This window comes from Saccopteryx bilineata, chromosome 3, assembly GCF_036850765.1.
Source record: "Saccopteryx bilineata isolate mSacBil1 chromosome 3, mSacBil1_pri_phased_curated, whole genome shotgun sequence".
NCBI lineage: Eukaryota > Metazoa > Chordata > Mammalia > Chiroptera > Emballonuridae > Saccopteryx > Saccopteryx bilineata.
The window spans coordinates 273,316,293-273,332,660 of NC_089492.1; the positions used below are offsets into that span (position 1 = coordinate 273,316,293).

A 16,368-nucleotide genomic window follows, 5' to 3' on the forward strand; every position below is an offset into this window, starting at 1 on the left:
CCTGGGTCCTCCACGTCCCAGTCCGATGCTCTATCCACTGTGCTACCGCCTGGTCAGGCTGCACAGCTCTTATGACCTATACTCGGGTACACTGGAAGGAAGTTCTACAGATTTCACGGGGCACAGGAAGTTGGTTCAGTGGGGCTCCAGAGGGCTTCTGCCTCCTCTCAGGACCCCTCCCCCAGCCTCCCTCAGCACCTCTGGATACTCTTGCTAGCCAGGGCTGAGCCCAGAGCCAATGGTGACAGGGACAGAGCACCAAGCTCAGCTTCAGAGGGGCTACCTCAGAGTGTGGCCCAGTCTCCTGACTGGCTCTTCTCTGGCAACTGTGTGGGCCTGTCTGGGCCTGGGGACCAGGGATATAGAGATGGAGCTGTGCCTTGCTATGCACTTTCTTTGGCAAACCTTTGCTCCAAATATATAATCTCATAAAGTCTTTAGAACAGTCCTTTGAGATAGCAATGATTATGAGCTAACTTTTTTTTAGATAAAGAAACGGGACTCAGAGTGAGTACATGCTAACGAGACATGGCTAGTAGATGGCAGAGCCAGGAAACCAGGCCGCCGGGTTCTCAGGACCCTGTTCTTTCTTAACCACAGGGCTCCCTGCCTCCCCTGATGGGTGGCTGAAACTTTGGACAGATCCCTGAGCCAATACCTCTGCTTGTTATTTTTTGTTTTTGTTTTTTGTATTTTTCTGAAGTTGGAAACGGGGAGGCAGTCAGACAGACTCCCGCATGTGCCCGACTGGGATCCACCCAGCATGCCCACCAGGGGGCGATGCTCTGCCCATCTGGGGCGTTGCTCTGTTGCAACCAGAGCCACTCTAGCGCCTGAGGCAGAGGCCATGGAGCCATCCTCAGCGCCCGGGCCAACTTTGCTCGAATGGAGCCTTGGCTGCGGGAGGGGAAGAGAGAGAGAGGAAGGAGAGGGGGAGGGGTGGAGAAGCAGATGGGCGCCTCTCCTGTGTGCTCTGGCCGGGAATCGAACCCAGGACTCCTGTACGCCAGGCTGACACTCTGCTTGTTTTTCTAGATTTTCCCTTCCCAGCCATCCCACTCAGGGTCTCCCAGCCTGTGCATGGCACCCCCCTCCCCGGGACCAGCCCTCCCAGTGGCCAGACCCAGTCCCTCTGCCTCAGTCCCCAGAGTGCTGACCCCCCAGCCTCCAAGAGAAGGTGCCTTGGGTACAGGCTGCCGCCTGACTGCTGGATCCTCCTTGCACTGGGGCCTGGCTGTGGGGCTGGCTGAGGCTGCAGAGGAGCCCGGCACTGAGGGACCCCTGCGCCAGCAGAGGGCCCAGCCTCTGTGGTGTCATGATTTTCCTGCTGTGCTCTTGTGGAACCCCCTTGTGTTTTCTTTCAAAAAAGAGTTGTCACCATGATCACTGCAGCTCTCTGGGTATTTTTTTCTGTTATTTTTGTTATGTTTACCTCCATTCCCTCCTCTTTCTCGCAGCTACCCTGGGCTGTGAGCATTGCTTCTCCTCGTGCTCGAGAGGAAGGAAGTGAGGCTCAGGGCAGTATTGTGATTTGCTAGAGATCATGAAGTTCCAGTTCAGAATGAGATAGAAGCCAGCTCCTGTGGTAGCACGTCAGGGCCCGTCACACCGCCCCGTGCTGCCTCGTGAGATCATGTTCCGCACGAAGACTGTCCCGGGCCCAGACACTGCTGGTTGGCGTGGCAGAAATGGGGAATGTTACAGAGCCTGGCTTTGTCCCATAGCAGAGGTCGTCAGTCAGATTTCAGAGCTGGGAAAGTGCTCAGCACATCTCTGAGGATGGGGAAACTGAGGCCAGAGAAAGGCAACGGCTTGTTCCAAGTTCCTAGTGAGTTGGTGGCAGGGTCTAGACTGGAACCCAAGTCCCCTGATCCCCAGCCTGGGCTAGGCTCAACCCCTTCCTCTCTCCGAATGTAGCTTTCTGATCTCTTGAGGCTTTTGGAGGTGGGGTGGAGGAGGGCTCAAACATCCTGCTAGAATATTCAGGAGTCAGGGCCAGCTGTCCCTGGAGCCTAGACTTACTGAGCGTGCTCTGGACAGCTCTGCCCTCCTCCGGGGGCCGAGCCAGGGTGGGAGGGGGGCTGCACCATCTCCCTTGCCTTCCTCCTGAGGTGCTGCAGGTAGGACTTGCACATGACCCTCAGGTCAGAGCCCTCTGGCGGCTCTGCCTGGCTCACCAGGCTGACTCAGAATTCCCTCTGAAGGGTATGTATGTAAGGCCTTTTATGATCTGGCCCTGGGTGATCACTGGGCTGGGAGTCAGTAGGCCCAGATGTGAGACCTGGCTCTGGGCTACCCTGTGACCTTGGGTGAGTGTCTGGACCTCTCTGAACTTCTTTTTCCTCATCTGTTGCTGCTCTGGATTTTAGTGAGGATCAGAGGAACAGCTGCTTTATGACCACCTGACTAATTATGTCCTTTCCAGCAGTCACTGTCTTTTGCACCCAGTAGAAATCCTCTACTCGCCATGCTCGTTCCCCCATCCTGCCTTTCCACATGCCGCTGCTCTGCCCAGAGGCCCTCACATGCCTTCTCCAGCCCCAGCCGTTCCTTCAGGTTCAGGCCAGTTCAACTAGCTTTTAGTGCGCACGAACTGAGTGCCAAACCCTGCAGATTGGGAAATCAGATGGGAATTCTGCCCTTGTGAATAGTCAGGCAGGCCCAACGAACAAGTACTGATCCTGCCATGTGCCACGCTTTGTGCTAAGATGTGCTAGGAGGGTCAAAGATAAATAAGACAGGGTCCCTGCGCTTGAGGAGTGGTGTGGCAGGGGAGATACCAAGCACACGATGTGGGTGGACTCAGAGGAGGGCCATGTGTGACAAGTTTCTGTCCTGGGGGGGCGGTACGTAGGGAAAGCTGTGGAGGGGCTGGCGAGGCTCTCCAATAACCCGGCCTGACAAGATCGGGGTGTGGTCCATTCTCTCATATCTGGTCTCGCGTGATCCTCACAACCATGTGAGGTCATTGAGGCAGGAGGTCATTACCCGTTGAGCAGATACGGATTGTAGGCACTCTGTGTGCCAGACACAGCTCCAGGTGCTAGGGTGCAACCTTGATCATGACAGTCTGCCCTCGCGGAGCTTGTGTTCAGTAAGCACATGCAGACTGTCAGGAAGTGGTGAGTGCTCTAAGGAGGATAACGGAGGGGAGGCCAATGGACAAGCTTGGAGAAGACCTCCTCGAGGAGGTGGCATTTGAGCAGGGACCTGAAAGAAATGGGGGAAGTCTGCTGTTCACTCATGTGATGCAGCTTTAGGCAGAGGGAACAGCAAATGCAAAGGTTTTAGGGTAGAATTGTATTTGTGTTGAAGGAAAAGCAAGAAGTCCAGTAGAGGCAGCGGGCAGTGAGAGGAGCCAACAGGGTTTGCAGCTGGATTGGATGTGGGGTATGAGAGAAGGGAGTGAGGATGACTCCAGGGGTTGGGGCCTGAGCCACCCAGTGATGCTGGGCAGGCAGATTGAGACCATTGCAGGGGAATTAGTTCGGAGGTGGGGAAATGAGAGTTCTGCTCCTGTGTCCTTGCTACTCTGCAGGTCCACCCCATGGCTCACCTGGCCACCCCAGCCTAAGGGTCACCCCACGCCCACCTCCCCAGGAAGCCTCCCTACCTTCTTAGGCCCAGTCCAAGTTCTGTCATCTGAGAGTCATTTTCTTTATCCATGAAGGGTGCCTGACAGCCCTTCTTCATCACCTCCCCAGACAGTGTGAAGCACCTAATAGACTGTGTGGCTGATTGAACCAGAGAGGGGCCCCATCCCCTCTGGTGGCTGTTCTGTCCTCCCGCCTGGCCGCCTGAGGCTCAGGCTCCCTCTGCAGCTCCCCTCCCTCCTCCTTAGCAGCTGAAAATGGGACGCCTGACTCGCTTTCTGCAGGACTGCTGTGCTGGAGATGGTAGAATTTCTCTTTGTGTTGCTTTCTTATTGCCACCTCTCTAAATATGATGATATCGCACGAAAGTTCAAGTTATATATAATGGAGTTAATTCATTGTTAAGCTTCTAAGCTAAGTGACTTTCACCTGCAAGGGACACTAAAAATAACAGGTATTTGATATACTCAGTTTTGCAAATTCTACCCCTCCCCCCACCCCCAGCCAAAGGGAAAGAAAAAGAAAAATCCGGCTTTCCCATGGCTCTAAGGTTTCTCGAAATGGAACCTTTCTTTATGCAGCCTCTGTTTCTTCCCTACACCAGGTGTGAGGCAGACTGGTGCTTGGCTCTCTGGCTGCTGTCTGTGAGGAGTCAGGCAGGGCCTGGGAGGGGTGGGGTGGGGGAGGGAGAGCCCGAGCTGGGGAGCCCACTCCTTGGGCCCCAGAAGAAGGCAGGGAATGGTGGCTTGAAAACAGACTAATCCCAGGTCCTTCCCCAGCTCATTCTGTGCTTTCACCCTCTCCACATCCCAGGGTGAAATTTGTGGCAAGAAGGGCCTCCTTTGCAAGGAATGTGATCTAGGTTTTTCTAGTGCCAATGGTACCACAGGAGAAGGGGAAGGGGAAGGTTCAGAGAGAGTGGAAACTGAGCACCCCGCCCCTACCCCCAGTTTCAGTGCCAGCCACAGAGGCATGGCTGCCTGGGGCTCTTAGTGGCCCATCTCAGCGTAAGAAACCTGCCTTCACATGAATGCCAGTGTGGAGGGACTGACTTCAGTACATGATGACACAGGCCAGGGCTTAAAGATAGTGAGGTCGCGCCACAGAGGTTGGGGAGAAAGGGGGGCAGCGTCATCCTGGGTCTGAGACACTGCTCTGTATCCCTGGCTCCTTAGAGCATGTCAGTGCTCATCCTTCTGACGTTCTCTTGACTTGTCTTAAACTGGAGATAATAGGGTTGTTGAGAAAATTAAATGAGAGGTGCCTTTAAGTGCTTGGTGCAGTCTCTGCCTCATAGAAACAGTTATAGCCAAGTATGTAGAATATACCATTAGTACAAAATTTTAAAGCTATATAGCAGAATAATTTGGAATTTTGTATGCCACACTGTTTACTGTAGGCTTGGGGGTTGGGGGAGGCGCTTGTACAGTGGGCGTAGGGAGAGGAGAATCCCTGGGAAGTTTTCTCCTTCTCCCTATATACTGTTGGGAAAAAGTTTTAAATAATCATGGGTTCTATTTAAAATCACCAAAGCAATGCATCTCCATTTTGAAAAAGTTAAAAGAAACCAGTGTGTATCCCATGGTCAACTGCCAGGGACCTAAACCAGACACGAGAAGCTTTGGAGCCTGTGGTCCTGCCCCGCCCGCCGTCTGAGGTGCCACCCTGCTGGCTGCCTGGAGACCTCTCCCTTGCCAGACCTGTTGTTGCCTGCTGGGCTCTGTATCTTGTCAACACACAGGGACTGTTTACTGCTAGTTCCTGGTCCCCATCCCTGCCCCCCTTCCTGTGTGAGTCATTCTCCACCACGCTGCAAGGGGACTCTCCATCCAGGTGCCTTTCTTGTGGGGGGAGGGGGAATCTGCTGGAGTGAAATTCATTCAACAAATGTTTATGGAGAGTTTAGGTGGTTGGGGAGGCCAGGCTGGGTATTAAGAGGTGCTGCCCCAGCTCAAGGTAGGGTGAGGTGGTGTCGAGACCACTATACTGAGTATTTGAGACCCCGGGTGTGGGGAGGGGACTCTGGTAGGACTGAAAAGCAGGGCAGGAGTGGAACCTGGCTCCAGACTAGGTCAGGGCACTCGGGGTCAGACCTGAAGGAAAGGGGACCCTCTGCGGCCTGCAGCATCAGCTTGGGCCCCCTGACTCAGTTCCTTGCGTGCTGGCCTGCTCCAGCTGTGAGCCTCCCACTGCACAGTCTCATTTCCAGGCTGGCTGGAGGCTTCAGGGCCTTTGGAAGACTGAGATTTCTTTCCTTTTCATTTGTTCACACTCTTCCTCCACCGGCCCCTTGCCCTCCAGACTGACCCTGCTTCAGTCCCATGTCCTTTAGGAAGCTTCCAACGTTCCCTTAATCTGCTTCTCCTGAGCATCACCTTTGTGGGATTCAGGGCCAGGTGCTGGGATGCCAAGCCGACTGGAGCACCAGCCACAGAGCTCCTGGCCCCTCATCTAGCAGGAGCACCTGACTCAGCCTAGGCATTTGTGGAAGGCTTCCCGGAGGAGGTGACACGTGCACTGGGTTTTGAAAAGCAGGTAGAAGTTCCAAGTGAAGAAGTTTCCCTCTGTGTGCATACAGATGGCGTTTGGGAACTTCTGGCAACTGGAGTACAGGCGTAAATGTGGATGGGAGGTTAAGCGCTCAGGGTTTATCCAGAGCTTGACCAGCTCCCAGACCCGAGAATCTTGATCACAGTGTGCCTGCTCTGGAGCAGCCTCTCCTGCTAGCTCTCCGAGAGGGTCCTGGCAGTCGCTGCATCACTGTGCTTATTGCTCTCAAGTCTCCTTGGCGGCTGGGCTACCTCCAGCCCACGTGGTTTCTCTCCTAACCTCTCCTTCATCAGGCATCTCTGGAAGTCTGTCTACCACGTCACCGTGTACAAGGTGCTTCTGTGCCCAGTCCCTTGATTCTCCTTTGTCTACACATGAAGAAGCTGAGGCCCGTCCATGGCTAAATGATTTGCCTAATTGTTTCTAAAGGGCAGAGCAGGGTCTTCAATCCAGGTTCTGGCCCGCTGGCCCAGTGTTCTTTTTCCCACGTTTCAGGTGGCCCAGCACATGCTCCTTGTGTTCTCAGCTAGCTTTTTAGCTAATTCCCAGCCAGGTTTGGTGTCCCTGGAGGGTGGGACCCTGTCTCCCTGAGATGTGGATTTGTGGATTGAAGCAAGGAAGAACTAGAGGTGCCATTAGGAAGAATGATGGCGGAAGGTGCAGAGAGAGACTGACCGGCCTGTGGGGGTGGGAGGAATCCCAGCCAGGTACTCAGAACAGATTGTTTTATGCCTGTTCTTACAGAGGAGACATATTGCAGACTTGAATTCTCTTCCTGTTGATCCTGACAGACTTAGTTCTTTGTTTTTTTTTAAGGAGTTTTTATGAGTTTGTTTGAGCCAAAACTGATGACAGTTGCCGGGAAGCAAGATCCCAGATGCTCTGGCCTGACGGTCTTAGTGCTCATTGTTGTAGCGTGGCTCCGAGAACCGGCGATTAGGAGGCCTGGGTTCCGATTTGGACTCTGCCACTTCCTAGCTAGGTGGCCTTGGCCAAGTCATTTGACCCTTCTGTGTCTCAGTTTCCTCACCAATCAGGTAGGGGTCAGAATATGAGATGACCCCTTAAGGAACATGGAAAAGGCCCCAGCCAGCGGCTTGCATCAGCCACGCCATGTGTCCGTAAGCACTTTCCTGCTCTGTACTGGAGGTTGTATCTTGAGGTGAATCATTAGTTTACATTCTTTAAAAAATTGTCATCATTTAAGTGACTCCTGTGGGCTGAGAGCTCTAAATAAGTTATCTCAGTGACTCTTACAGCCACCCTGTTGGTGGCATCATCACCCTAATTACAGAGAAGGGACCAAGATGCCGTTCCCACCACCTTCCTCTTTCCCACACTTTACATCTAAAAGTCACTTTTATCTCGTTTTTTCGCAAATAGTCAGTGCCTACCCCATGCTGGGAGCTGGGGATCCAGGTGACTGAGAAAGGTCCCGCCTTTAGGGAGCCTAAAGCCCAGCGATGGACACGCGCATACCAACAAGTCATGATGGTGTAGAGCAGTGGCCATTAGTCAACAGAGCCAAATATCAACAGTACAACGATTGAAATTTCTTTTGAGAGCCAAATTTTTTAAACTTAAACTATATAGGTAGGTACATTGTTATTAACTTAATTAGGGTACTCCTAAGCTGGCCTTCACTAAACACTCAAGGAGCCGAAGAGCCACATGTGGCTCGCGAGCCACGGTTTGCCGACCAAGGGTGTAGAGTAAGTCCTGTTATGCTTAGGTCTTAAAGAAAATTAAAATAGGCCCTGGCCGGTTGGCTCAGTGGTGGAGCGTCGGCCTGGCGTGCGGAAGTCCCGGGTTTGATTCCCGGCCAGGGCACACAGGAGAAGCGCCCATCTGCTTCTCCACCCCTCCCCCTTTCCTTCCTCTCTGTCTCTCTCTTCCCCTCCCGCAGCCAGGGCTCCATTGGAGCAAAGATGGCCTGGGCGCTGGGGATGGCTCCTTGGCCTCTGCCCCAGGCGCTAGAGTAGCTCTGGTCGCACAGAGCGACGCCCCGGATGGGCAGAGCATCACCCCCTGGTGGGCGTGCCGGGTGGATCCTGGTCGGGCGCATGCGGGAGTCTGTCTGACTGCCTCCCCGTTTCCAGCTTCAGGAAAAAAATACAAAAAAAAAAAAATTAAAAATAATAACAGCAGTCACCATTTTTGCTAACGTTGAGTGCCAGCAGTGTTTGGTATTCTTTACCTGGATTATCCTCTCCCTCTGAAACAGGTTTTTACGCAGGTGGGGAAACTGAGGATAGGAGATATAATGTAACTTGCCTGTGGTCACCCAGCTAGTCAGTGGCTCTACCCTGATTGGAAGCCAGGGCAGGGTAGCTAGTGCCATGTGTCTCTGTGCTGATCTGGCTGTGAACCTGCTGAGGCTGCAGCTGAGTTGGTTTCTCTTTGTCCCTGGTCCTCATGGCTGTTGTTGATGGTGGGAAGAATCACCACTGAGAAGGATCAGAGCCTCTGCTTTCCCAAAGGACACTCTAGCCCAGGGGTCTCAAACTCGCCGCCCGCAGACTAAGCCACAAAGTTCAAGAAAAGTGTTGCGTAACAGTTGCCTTTTGTAGACCTAGTGCGGCCCGCCAAACGGCTGTGATCTTGCTCTGCGGCCCACGTGCTGAGTTGAGTTTGAGACTCCTGCTCTAGCCCCACTGGAGACTAGAGCTGAGTACGGATCAGGCAGGCAGGGCTGAGCAGTCTGATCATTTCCACCTTCTGCATTAGTTTAGTGGAGAAGACTGATCCCTTCTGACTTGGTTAACTTGGGAGGGCTTCCTGGAGAGGGCAGGCTTAAAAGATGGGATTTCCTGAGGCTTTTACTAAGCCACCAGAATAGAAGGGAAGGAGCGGTGAGACTTCCCTGGAGAAGAGCTCATGGAAAGGAATATCATGTCTGGCCGTCTGGGAACCGTGTGTGATGCTCTCCTTAGAAACAAAATGAGAATAAAACCAGGGAAAATATAGTGAGTGGCTAAGAACACAGACTCTGCCTGGATCTGAACCAGTTACCAGCTATTTGACTTGAAACAAGTTAACTTTTCTGTACCTTAGTTTCTTCATGTATAAAATGTAGGGGACAGTAATGGTGACCTCCCAGAGCTGTGGCAAGGTGCAGATGAGTTAAAGTGTCAGAGTGCACTGCATGAACTGTAGCATGCAAGGCTTTCCTTGGGAGGCACTGCCTTTCATCACTGTAGTTGAGACTGGTTGCTGGGGCAGTTGAAGAGGGAGTTAAAGAAATGGAATCATTGTGCAACCAGGAACCCCTTGGGACCTGGCCGAGTTGCAGCCCCGGAGTCCTCAGGCCTGAATCTGGGGCGGCGGAGCCCCTTACGTGTCCCTGGGCCCCTGGCGACCCAGCACTGGTGGGCTAAGGAGGCCTCTCTTCCTGGCAGTTGCCCTGACTGCTCAGGCAAGGGGAGAGATACAGCAAGGGGGATCAGGGTGTCTGGTCACCCTGGCAGCCCAGGGTGGCATGAGGCAGCCCAGCCTGCGGGCCTCGCTGCCAGTCTCAGCAGAGGGGGGTCTGAGAAGGAACAGAATGCTGGAGCAGAGCAGAGACGCTGCAGAGGGCCTGGTGCCCCTCACCAGTTTGCAGTTTGGTCAAGAGTGTGTGTATGTGCGTGTGAGATGAGAGTGTAGGTGTGCGAGAGTGAGCAGGGGAGTGAGTGTGTGTCAGAGCCAGTGAGAGTGTAGTGTGTGTGTTCCCCCAGCACCCCTAGTTGCCCAACTGTCCCCTATACTGGACAGAATAAAAAACACTTTTTCCCTCCCCTAGCCTATTAAACACAATTTTTTTAATTTATTGATTTTAGAGAGAGAGGAAGGGAGAGAGGGGGAGAAAAACACTGATTTTTTGTTCCACTTATTTATGCATTCGTTGATTTTTTGGGGTTTTTTTTTTTGTATGTGCCCTGATCCGGGATTGAACCTGCAATCTTGGCACATCAGGACAATGTTCTAACCAACTGAGCTACCAGGCCAGGGCTCCTCTCCCAACTCCTTCACCTAGAAGGGGAGCAAGCCTGGAACTGTATCAGCAAGTTTGTCCTGTGGCTCGGAGATGCTGAATTCTACACCTCTCGGTTTTGCTCTGGGTGTCGGGAGTATGGACACCCTCGGAGAAAGCCATGTGGTTTGAGAAATCCTGGACTTGGAGCTTCATGGGCTTTCCCAGTGGGAATTGATCACATGACCATTAACAGATGGTTCACTGGTTCTCTGTGAGTCTCAGTTTCCCTAACCACATAATGGAGGATTTGGATGTTTTTCATGGTCTGTTTCAGCTATCACAGCTCCAGATCTGATTCTAACTGACACTGCCCCACCCCTGATTCCATGCTGGTGACATCACCACTGCCGCAAGTTTGTGCCTTGGAAGGTTTGTTTGTTTGTTTGTTTTTTTACAGAGCGAGTCAGAGAGAGGGATAGATAGGGACAGACGGGAAGGGAGAGAGATGAGAAACATCAATTTTTTTTTTCGTTGTGGCACTTAAGTTGTTCACCAATTGCTTTCTCAAATGTGCCTTGACCGAGAGGCTACAGCAGACCGAGTGACCCCTTGCTCAAGCCAGTGACCTTGGGCCCAGACTGGTGAGCTTTTGCTCAAAGCCGATGAACTCGTGCTCAAGCTGGCGACCTCGGGGTCTTGAACCTGGGTCCTTCTGCATCCCAGTCTGACGTTCTATCTACTACGCCACCACCTGGTCAGGCATGCTTTGGAAGTTTTGCCTCATTTCTTGGTATCTTGGGATCTGGCCTCAATGCTGGGCCTTTGTCAGGGGCTCAGGGAGCCCAACCCTGCCCCTTTCATCACACCTGGTGTCAGCAAGTTTCCTGTGCTTTGAGGGAACCCTCCAGGGATGGAGGCTGGGGATGACTGGTGGAGTCAGGGCCTTGAGAGAAGGATGAGCCAGAACAGGCCCACAGGCCCCCCTTCCCTGAGCTGTGCCTGATGACAGAATCTACCCCCTTGACGCTGGAAGCTGCTTTCCCCAGGCAAGGAGCCAAGAGTGGATCCCAGACCTTCTTCCTCGGCCTGGGTTTGGCCCGCCCCTTCCCTTGCCTGTTGGGTCCAGAGCTCCTGCTCACTAAGAGGCAGGGCCAACACAGGAGGACCTCGGGGTTCTTCTCTGAGAACATGGCTCCAGCCCCGGGTACTCTGGGAGCTGCTTATTTGGAAGAAAGTGAACTGTGTCTGAGTCAGGAGGCTCAGCACTGAGTCCTGGGTGGCCCAGGCATGTCCCGCCTTCTCTGAGCTCCAGTTTTCTCTCAGATAGGAATGCCAGCTGTCTCTTCACCTAGTGGTGGAGATGTGATGGCCCAAAGGTCCTGAGGTGGGAGAACACGGTGATCCCCACAGGCTCCTCACAGAGGTTCTGACCTTGAACAACCCTTGTGTTCCCAGTGCACAACTCTGGCCTAGCTCAGAGAAAACACACACACTTCAGTTGAGGATTAATTAGCTCTCTCTGCTGTAAGTATGAGATGCTTTAAGCTAGAGTACAACTCTTCCTGGACAGCCTTTGGGGAAGCCACCAAATCTTGCTGAGCCTCAGCTTTCTCTTCTGCAAAATGGGAACAATGTCTATCCCACAGCGCTGCTGTGAGGACTAAAGAGATATCTGCCAAGCTCTCAGCACAGAACCTGGCTCATGGCGCACCTCTAGGAAGAGGAACATTATTCACGTTACCACTCTTGGCTTGTTTCACATGCCCCCCTGCTGAGGGGCTGTGGCTTATTCATCTCTGGGTCTCCAGCGCACTGCCTGGCACTTCTTAGGGCCAGGAAAGCTTTGTGGGCATTTACAGACCTAAATTACTAGGGGGGAGTGGAAGCTATCATCTGCATGCCCTGGGTTGTTTCTTTAGACTCTGCCTTTGTCTGAGGCAGCCATTGGTGCTCAACTCTGGGGCTGGTGGGGGTAGGGTGCTGACGGGATCTGCTGGCTAGAGCTGGAGCTGGGCTCCCAGCCTCGGGAAGCTGCTGCCTGGCTTGTGCCTGCAGAAGAGGCTCTGCTCCCCCAAACCCCCATGCTGTCCCGTCTCCTCTGGGAGTGAGGTGCCATTGCCCTGTTTCCACTGCTTTTGCCTGGGTGGTTTTTGTCGAGTGCCAGGAAAGAGAGGAATCTGGGCAACAACTGTGGATTGAAGATGATGAGAGATGTCAGAGAGGGACTCCTGCCCCAACCTGGACAGGCGGGAGTGGTCAGGCAACGCTCGCGGGAGGCGGCAAGCAGGAGTATACGGTGTCAGCCACACACGGTGGGGGCAGAGGTACAGGAACAGTGTTCTGAAGAGACAAACTAGACTACGCAAAGATCTACAGGCAAAAGAGGATGTGGCTCACTTGGGGGAATTACAAAGAATTTGGCAACGCTGAAATGTAATAATTGACAGAAGGGAGCATGGGACATGAGCAAGACCAGATGATGGAGGCAGTGCTGAGCGTTTGGACTCCAACCTGTACAGCAAGAGCCTTGGAGTGAACATGACCTCGCCCTTCCCAGGGTACCAGCCCGCTGAACACAGGGAAAGGTTTACTGGTGGGCACTACAAAGACTGGGGGACTTTTCAGCAAATCAAGTGACTTTTAGTCAGTCTGTTTTAAAGTCAGGAGAACATACATGATGGCTTTGGGGTCCTCTCCTGGCCTAGGATGTGAATTTGTTCTTTCTCCCCTCAGTGTGTGCTGAGTGAGTGTCTCCTGGTTACTTGGCACTGCGCCAAGGTTCTGGGCCTCGATAGTATTTTGAGTGTGAGTCTTGACTTCTGGCTATTCTGACACTACCCAGATCAGTACCTGAAAGTAGGAGGGACTTTGGACCTGGGGAGGGACATTCCTCCTCCTTCCCAAGGATCTCAGGGTTAATGAGAGCAGAGACCTGGTCAGATAGGCTGTTGGGAATCACATGGATAATGGCCCAGCCCTGCGCATTTTCAAATCAGTAGATAGATACTGTTGAGCCCCTTCCAGGTCCCAGCCCTGGAAATATAATTATAACCAGATATGGAATCTGCCTGCTCAGAGTTTACAGGAATGGGAGGAAAGTGAGAACTTGCATCTTGAACAAAATGCTATACCCTCTTAACCAAGCTGCCCTGGGGGTTATGGCACCCAACATGCAGCTAGATGCCCAGGCCTCCTCACCTCCCCACCCAGAAACAACCAAAAACCCATAGGAAACTTGGGGCCAAGCCTGGCATTCAGAGACGCTGTCTGGGAAGGGGGTTTTGCCACATCCCAGCTCTGGGCTAGAGCCCCACAGTGCCCCCCGCAGAGGGGCCTGCTGCTGTGGCCAGGACTTGGCTTGGAGAGATGATTGGTGGTCTCAGGCTGAGGGACATGTTCAGGCCTTGATAGGAGGGTTTGCCTCTCAGAACTGTGGAGTTTGTTGGGTGCTGGGGGCGGGGGAGACGGGTCTGCCCCTGGAGTTTGTCCTGGTTCTGCTAGGGATTTGCTGCTGGCACCATGGCTAAGTCCTTTCCCCTTTATGGGTCTCAGTCCCCCATCTTTAAAGTAGGTGAGGTGGAGCTAGAAACAGGGTGGCAAGTAGGTTTTTTCTCACACGTAAAGCTGATTGGTTGCTGTTGGCTTCTTAAGCAGCTCTCTGGGCTCGGCAGGAAAGCAGGAGCGTCTGGGATTAGAGGCCGCCGCGCTGCGTGCTTGCGCTCTGCCGTCTGCGGGTTTGCAGACCCCAGGTGGCATGACCCTCAAGTTTCAGCCTGCGTTGATATTCTTTGATTCTCCTCTGTCTCCTGTGCACTTCTCCACCAACCTGTGGTCTGCCTTCTGCTTAAACACCTCCCTGTTGGGGAACTCACTGTCTTCCCTCAGACAAACTTGTTAGATTGTTTTTGCCTGGTCTTGAGCTCGCATCTGCCTCCCTGAACTTGTGCCTAGAATGATAGAGGGCTTCGGTTCAGGTGTAGGTACAATGCCCTTGGGTACTTGGAGCCTTGGTGATGGGTATATAATTTCTGCCTTCTGATGGCTACAGAGCTGCTGCTTTCTGCTATTCCATGACAGTGACAGAGGTAGCATCTGTATATCCTTTAAAAAAAACTTTAAAAACATTGTCACTTAGCTTACACAGCAACCCTGTGAACTCTGTGATATTATCACCTCCATTTTACAGCAAGGAGTGAACAAAGTGGCCCCCTGAGACCAAGCCTGTGCTCCTCTCACCAGCTTCTTTCCTCGTCCCCGCCGCCCCCGGCCTTCTGTTCTGGCTCCCCATGAGCCCACAGCCTCCCGTTCTCTCGCCCTCCTCAGGTTTCCATGTGATCCCCACTATCTCGAGCATCGTCCCGGAGAGCTGCCTGCTGATCGTGGTGGGGCTGCTGGTAGGCGGCCTGATCAAGGGCGTGGGCGAGACACCCCCCTTCCTCCAGTCCGACGTCTTCTTCCTCTTCCTGCTGCCACCCATCATCCTGGACGCGGGCTACTTCCTGCCGCTGCGGCAGTTCACAGAGAACCTGGGCACCATCCTGATCTTCGCCGTGGTGGGCACGCTGTGGAACGCCTTCTTCCTGGGCGGCCTCATGTATGCCGTGTGCCTGGTGGGGGGCGAGCAGATCAACAACATCGGCCTCCTGGAAAACCTGCTCTTTGGCAGCATCATCTCGGCCGTGGACCCCGTGGCCGTGCTGGCTGTCTTTGAGGAAATTCACATCAATGAGCTGCTACATATCCTCGTCTTTGGGGAGTCCCTGCTCAATGACGCCGTCACTGTGGTGAGGGGGTGGGGACCACACCCGCGTGCACACAGGGTACAGACCCGAACCCAAGTCCAGAGTGACCCACATCCGCCTGCTAGTAATAGTAATAAAGCAGCAAATGTCCATTCCTGCTTCCTGTGTGCCGGGCACCATGCTGAGCAGGAGATGGGTGATTTTATTCCATCCTCACCACAACCTTAGGAAGTGCTTAGTAGTCTTACTTTACAGAGGAGGAATCAGGCCCAAAGAAATTAAATAAGTTGCTAGAATGTGACGGAACCAGGGTTAGAAGCCAGATCTGACTCCAGGGCCTGAGCTCTCGGCCTGACCAGGTGAGAAGCTCCATCCCTGGCTTGGGTTGTGATATGATCTTGGTTAAATTACTTATCCTCTTTGTACCTCAGTGTACCCCTTTGTAGACCATTTAGTCTGGAAAGGGCATTTCAGCTTTCCTGTTGGCTCTGTCTTAAGTTAGAGTTTGATTTGTGCAGAGTTCTGAGGCAGGCTGTGGAAAGGGACCTTGCCCCCAGAACCTCCAGGAAGTGATTAAGTAAAGTGGATTGGCCTGCGTTGGCCACTTGCTCATTCTGTGACCTTAAGCAAGTGACTGTACCTCTCTGGACCGCCCCCCCTTGGTGGCTGCGAAGTGGCAGAGGGTTTAGTGCTTTCTCCCCGGGTCTAGTGAGGACAGACAGCCCTGCGTACGCTTGCACGTGCCCTTCCTCCCAGCCAGTTACCTTAGGAAACAGATATGTGTATGTGCACACTCGCGTTGTGTTGTGAAAACAGCCCCATCCCCCTCCCAGCTGGACCCCTCAGCATCTGCACACACAGGAAAACGCAAAGACACGTCTGCACAGCCAGCACACCTTTACACACGCACTCCCTCAGGAAACTGCACCCCAAAGGAGAGACACACAGTGGCGGTCGACTGCCTACAGGCCGGCTTCCTCTTCTCCCCCCGCCGCTGAAGCAGGCAGGCCTGGTCCTGGCCTCCTTACGTGCTCCCCCTCGCCCAGGGTTGTCGCAGAAGCCTCAGTGTCCCGTCTGTAGCAGGGATTGCAGCCTGGCATCCTCCCAAGGTCCTTACAGGCGTCTCACTCACTCATGTCTGACACCACCGGGTGCCGAAGACCAAGTCCCGCCAGGGGATCTGGGCGCTGGGCTGGCACTGCTGGGGAGCAGAGGGATGTGGTTGTGTCAAGTGGATTCCTCAGGCCAGCCACCTGGGGCCCATGGCCACGCCTCACCACCGGCAGTAGTGGTAGTAGTTTCTGGTGTTCATTGAGCACTTCCTGTCTGAATATGCATTGCTTAATCTAATCTGCACACCCAATTTTTCCTGTGAGGAAACTTAGGCACTGAAAGGTTAACTAACTCATCCAGGGTCACATTCTTTGATATGTGATGGGGCTGGGGTTTAAAATCTACATGGTCTGAATCCAGACTGCAGATGCTTACCACTGGGACTACCAGTCCAAGTGACAGTAATGCCAGACTG

At 53.4% G+C, this 16,368-nt stretch overlaps 1 protein-coding gene across 1 annotated transcript in view; it reads left to right on the forward strand.

Moving 5' to 3' along the window:
* Positions 1-16,368, forward strand: part of SLC9A1 (solute carrier family 9 member A1) — a 53,625-nt gene that overhangs the window by 26,015 nt on the left and 11,242 nt on the right. The window contains exon 2 of the mRNA XM_066269965.1: positions 14,422-14,882. Coding sequence (XP_066126062.1) covers positions 14,422-14,882 — 461 coding nt within the window. The remainder of the gene's footprint in view (positions 1-14,421; positions 14,883-16,368) is intronic.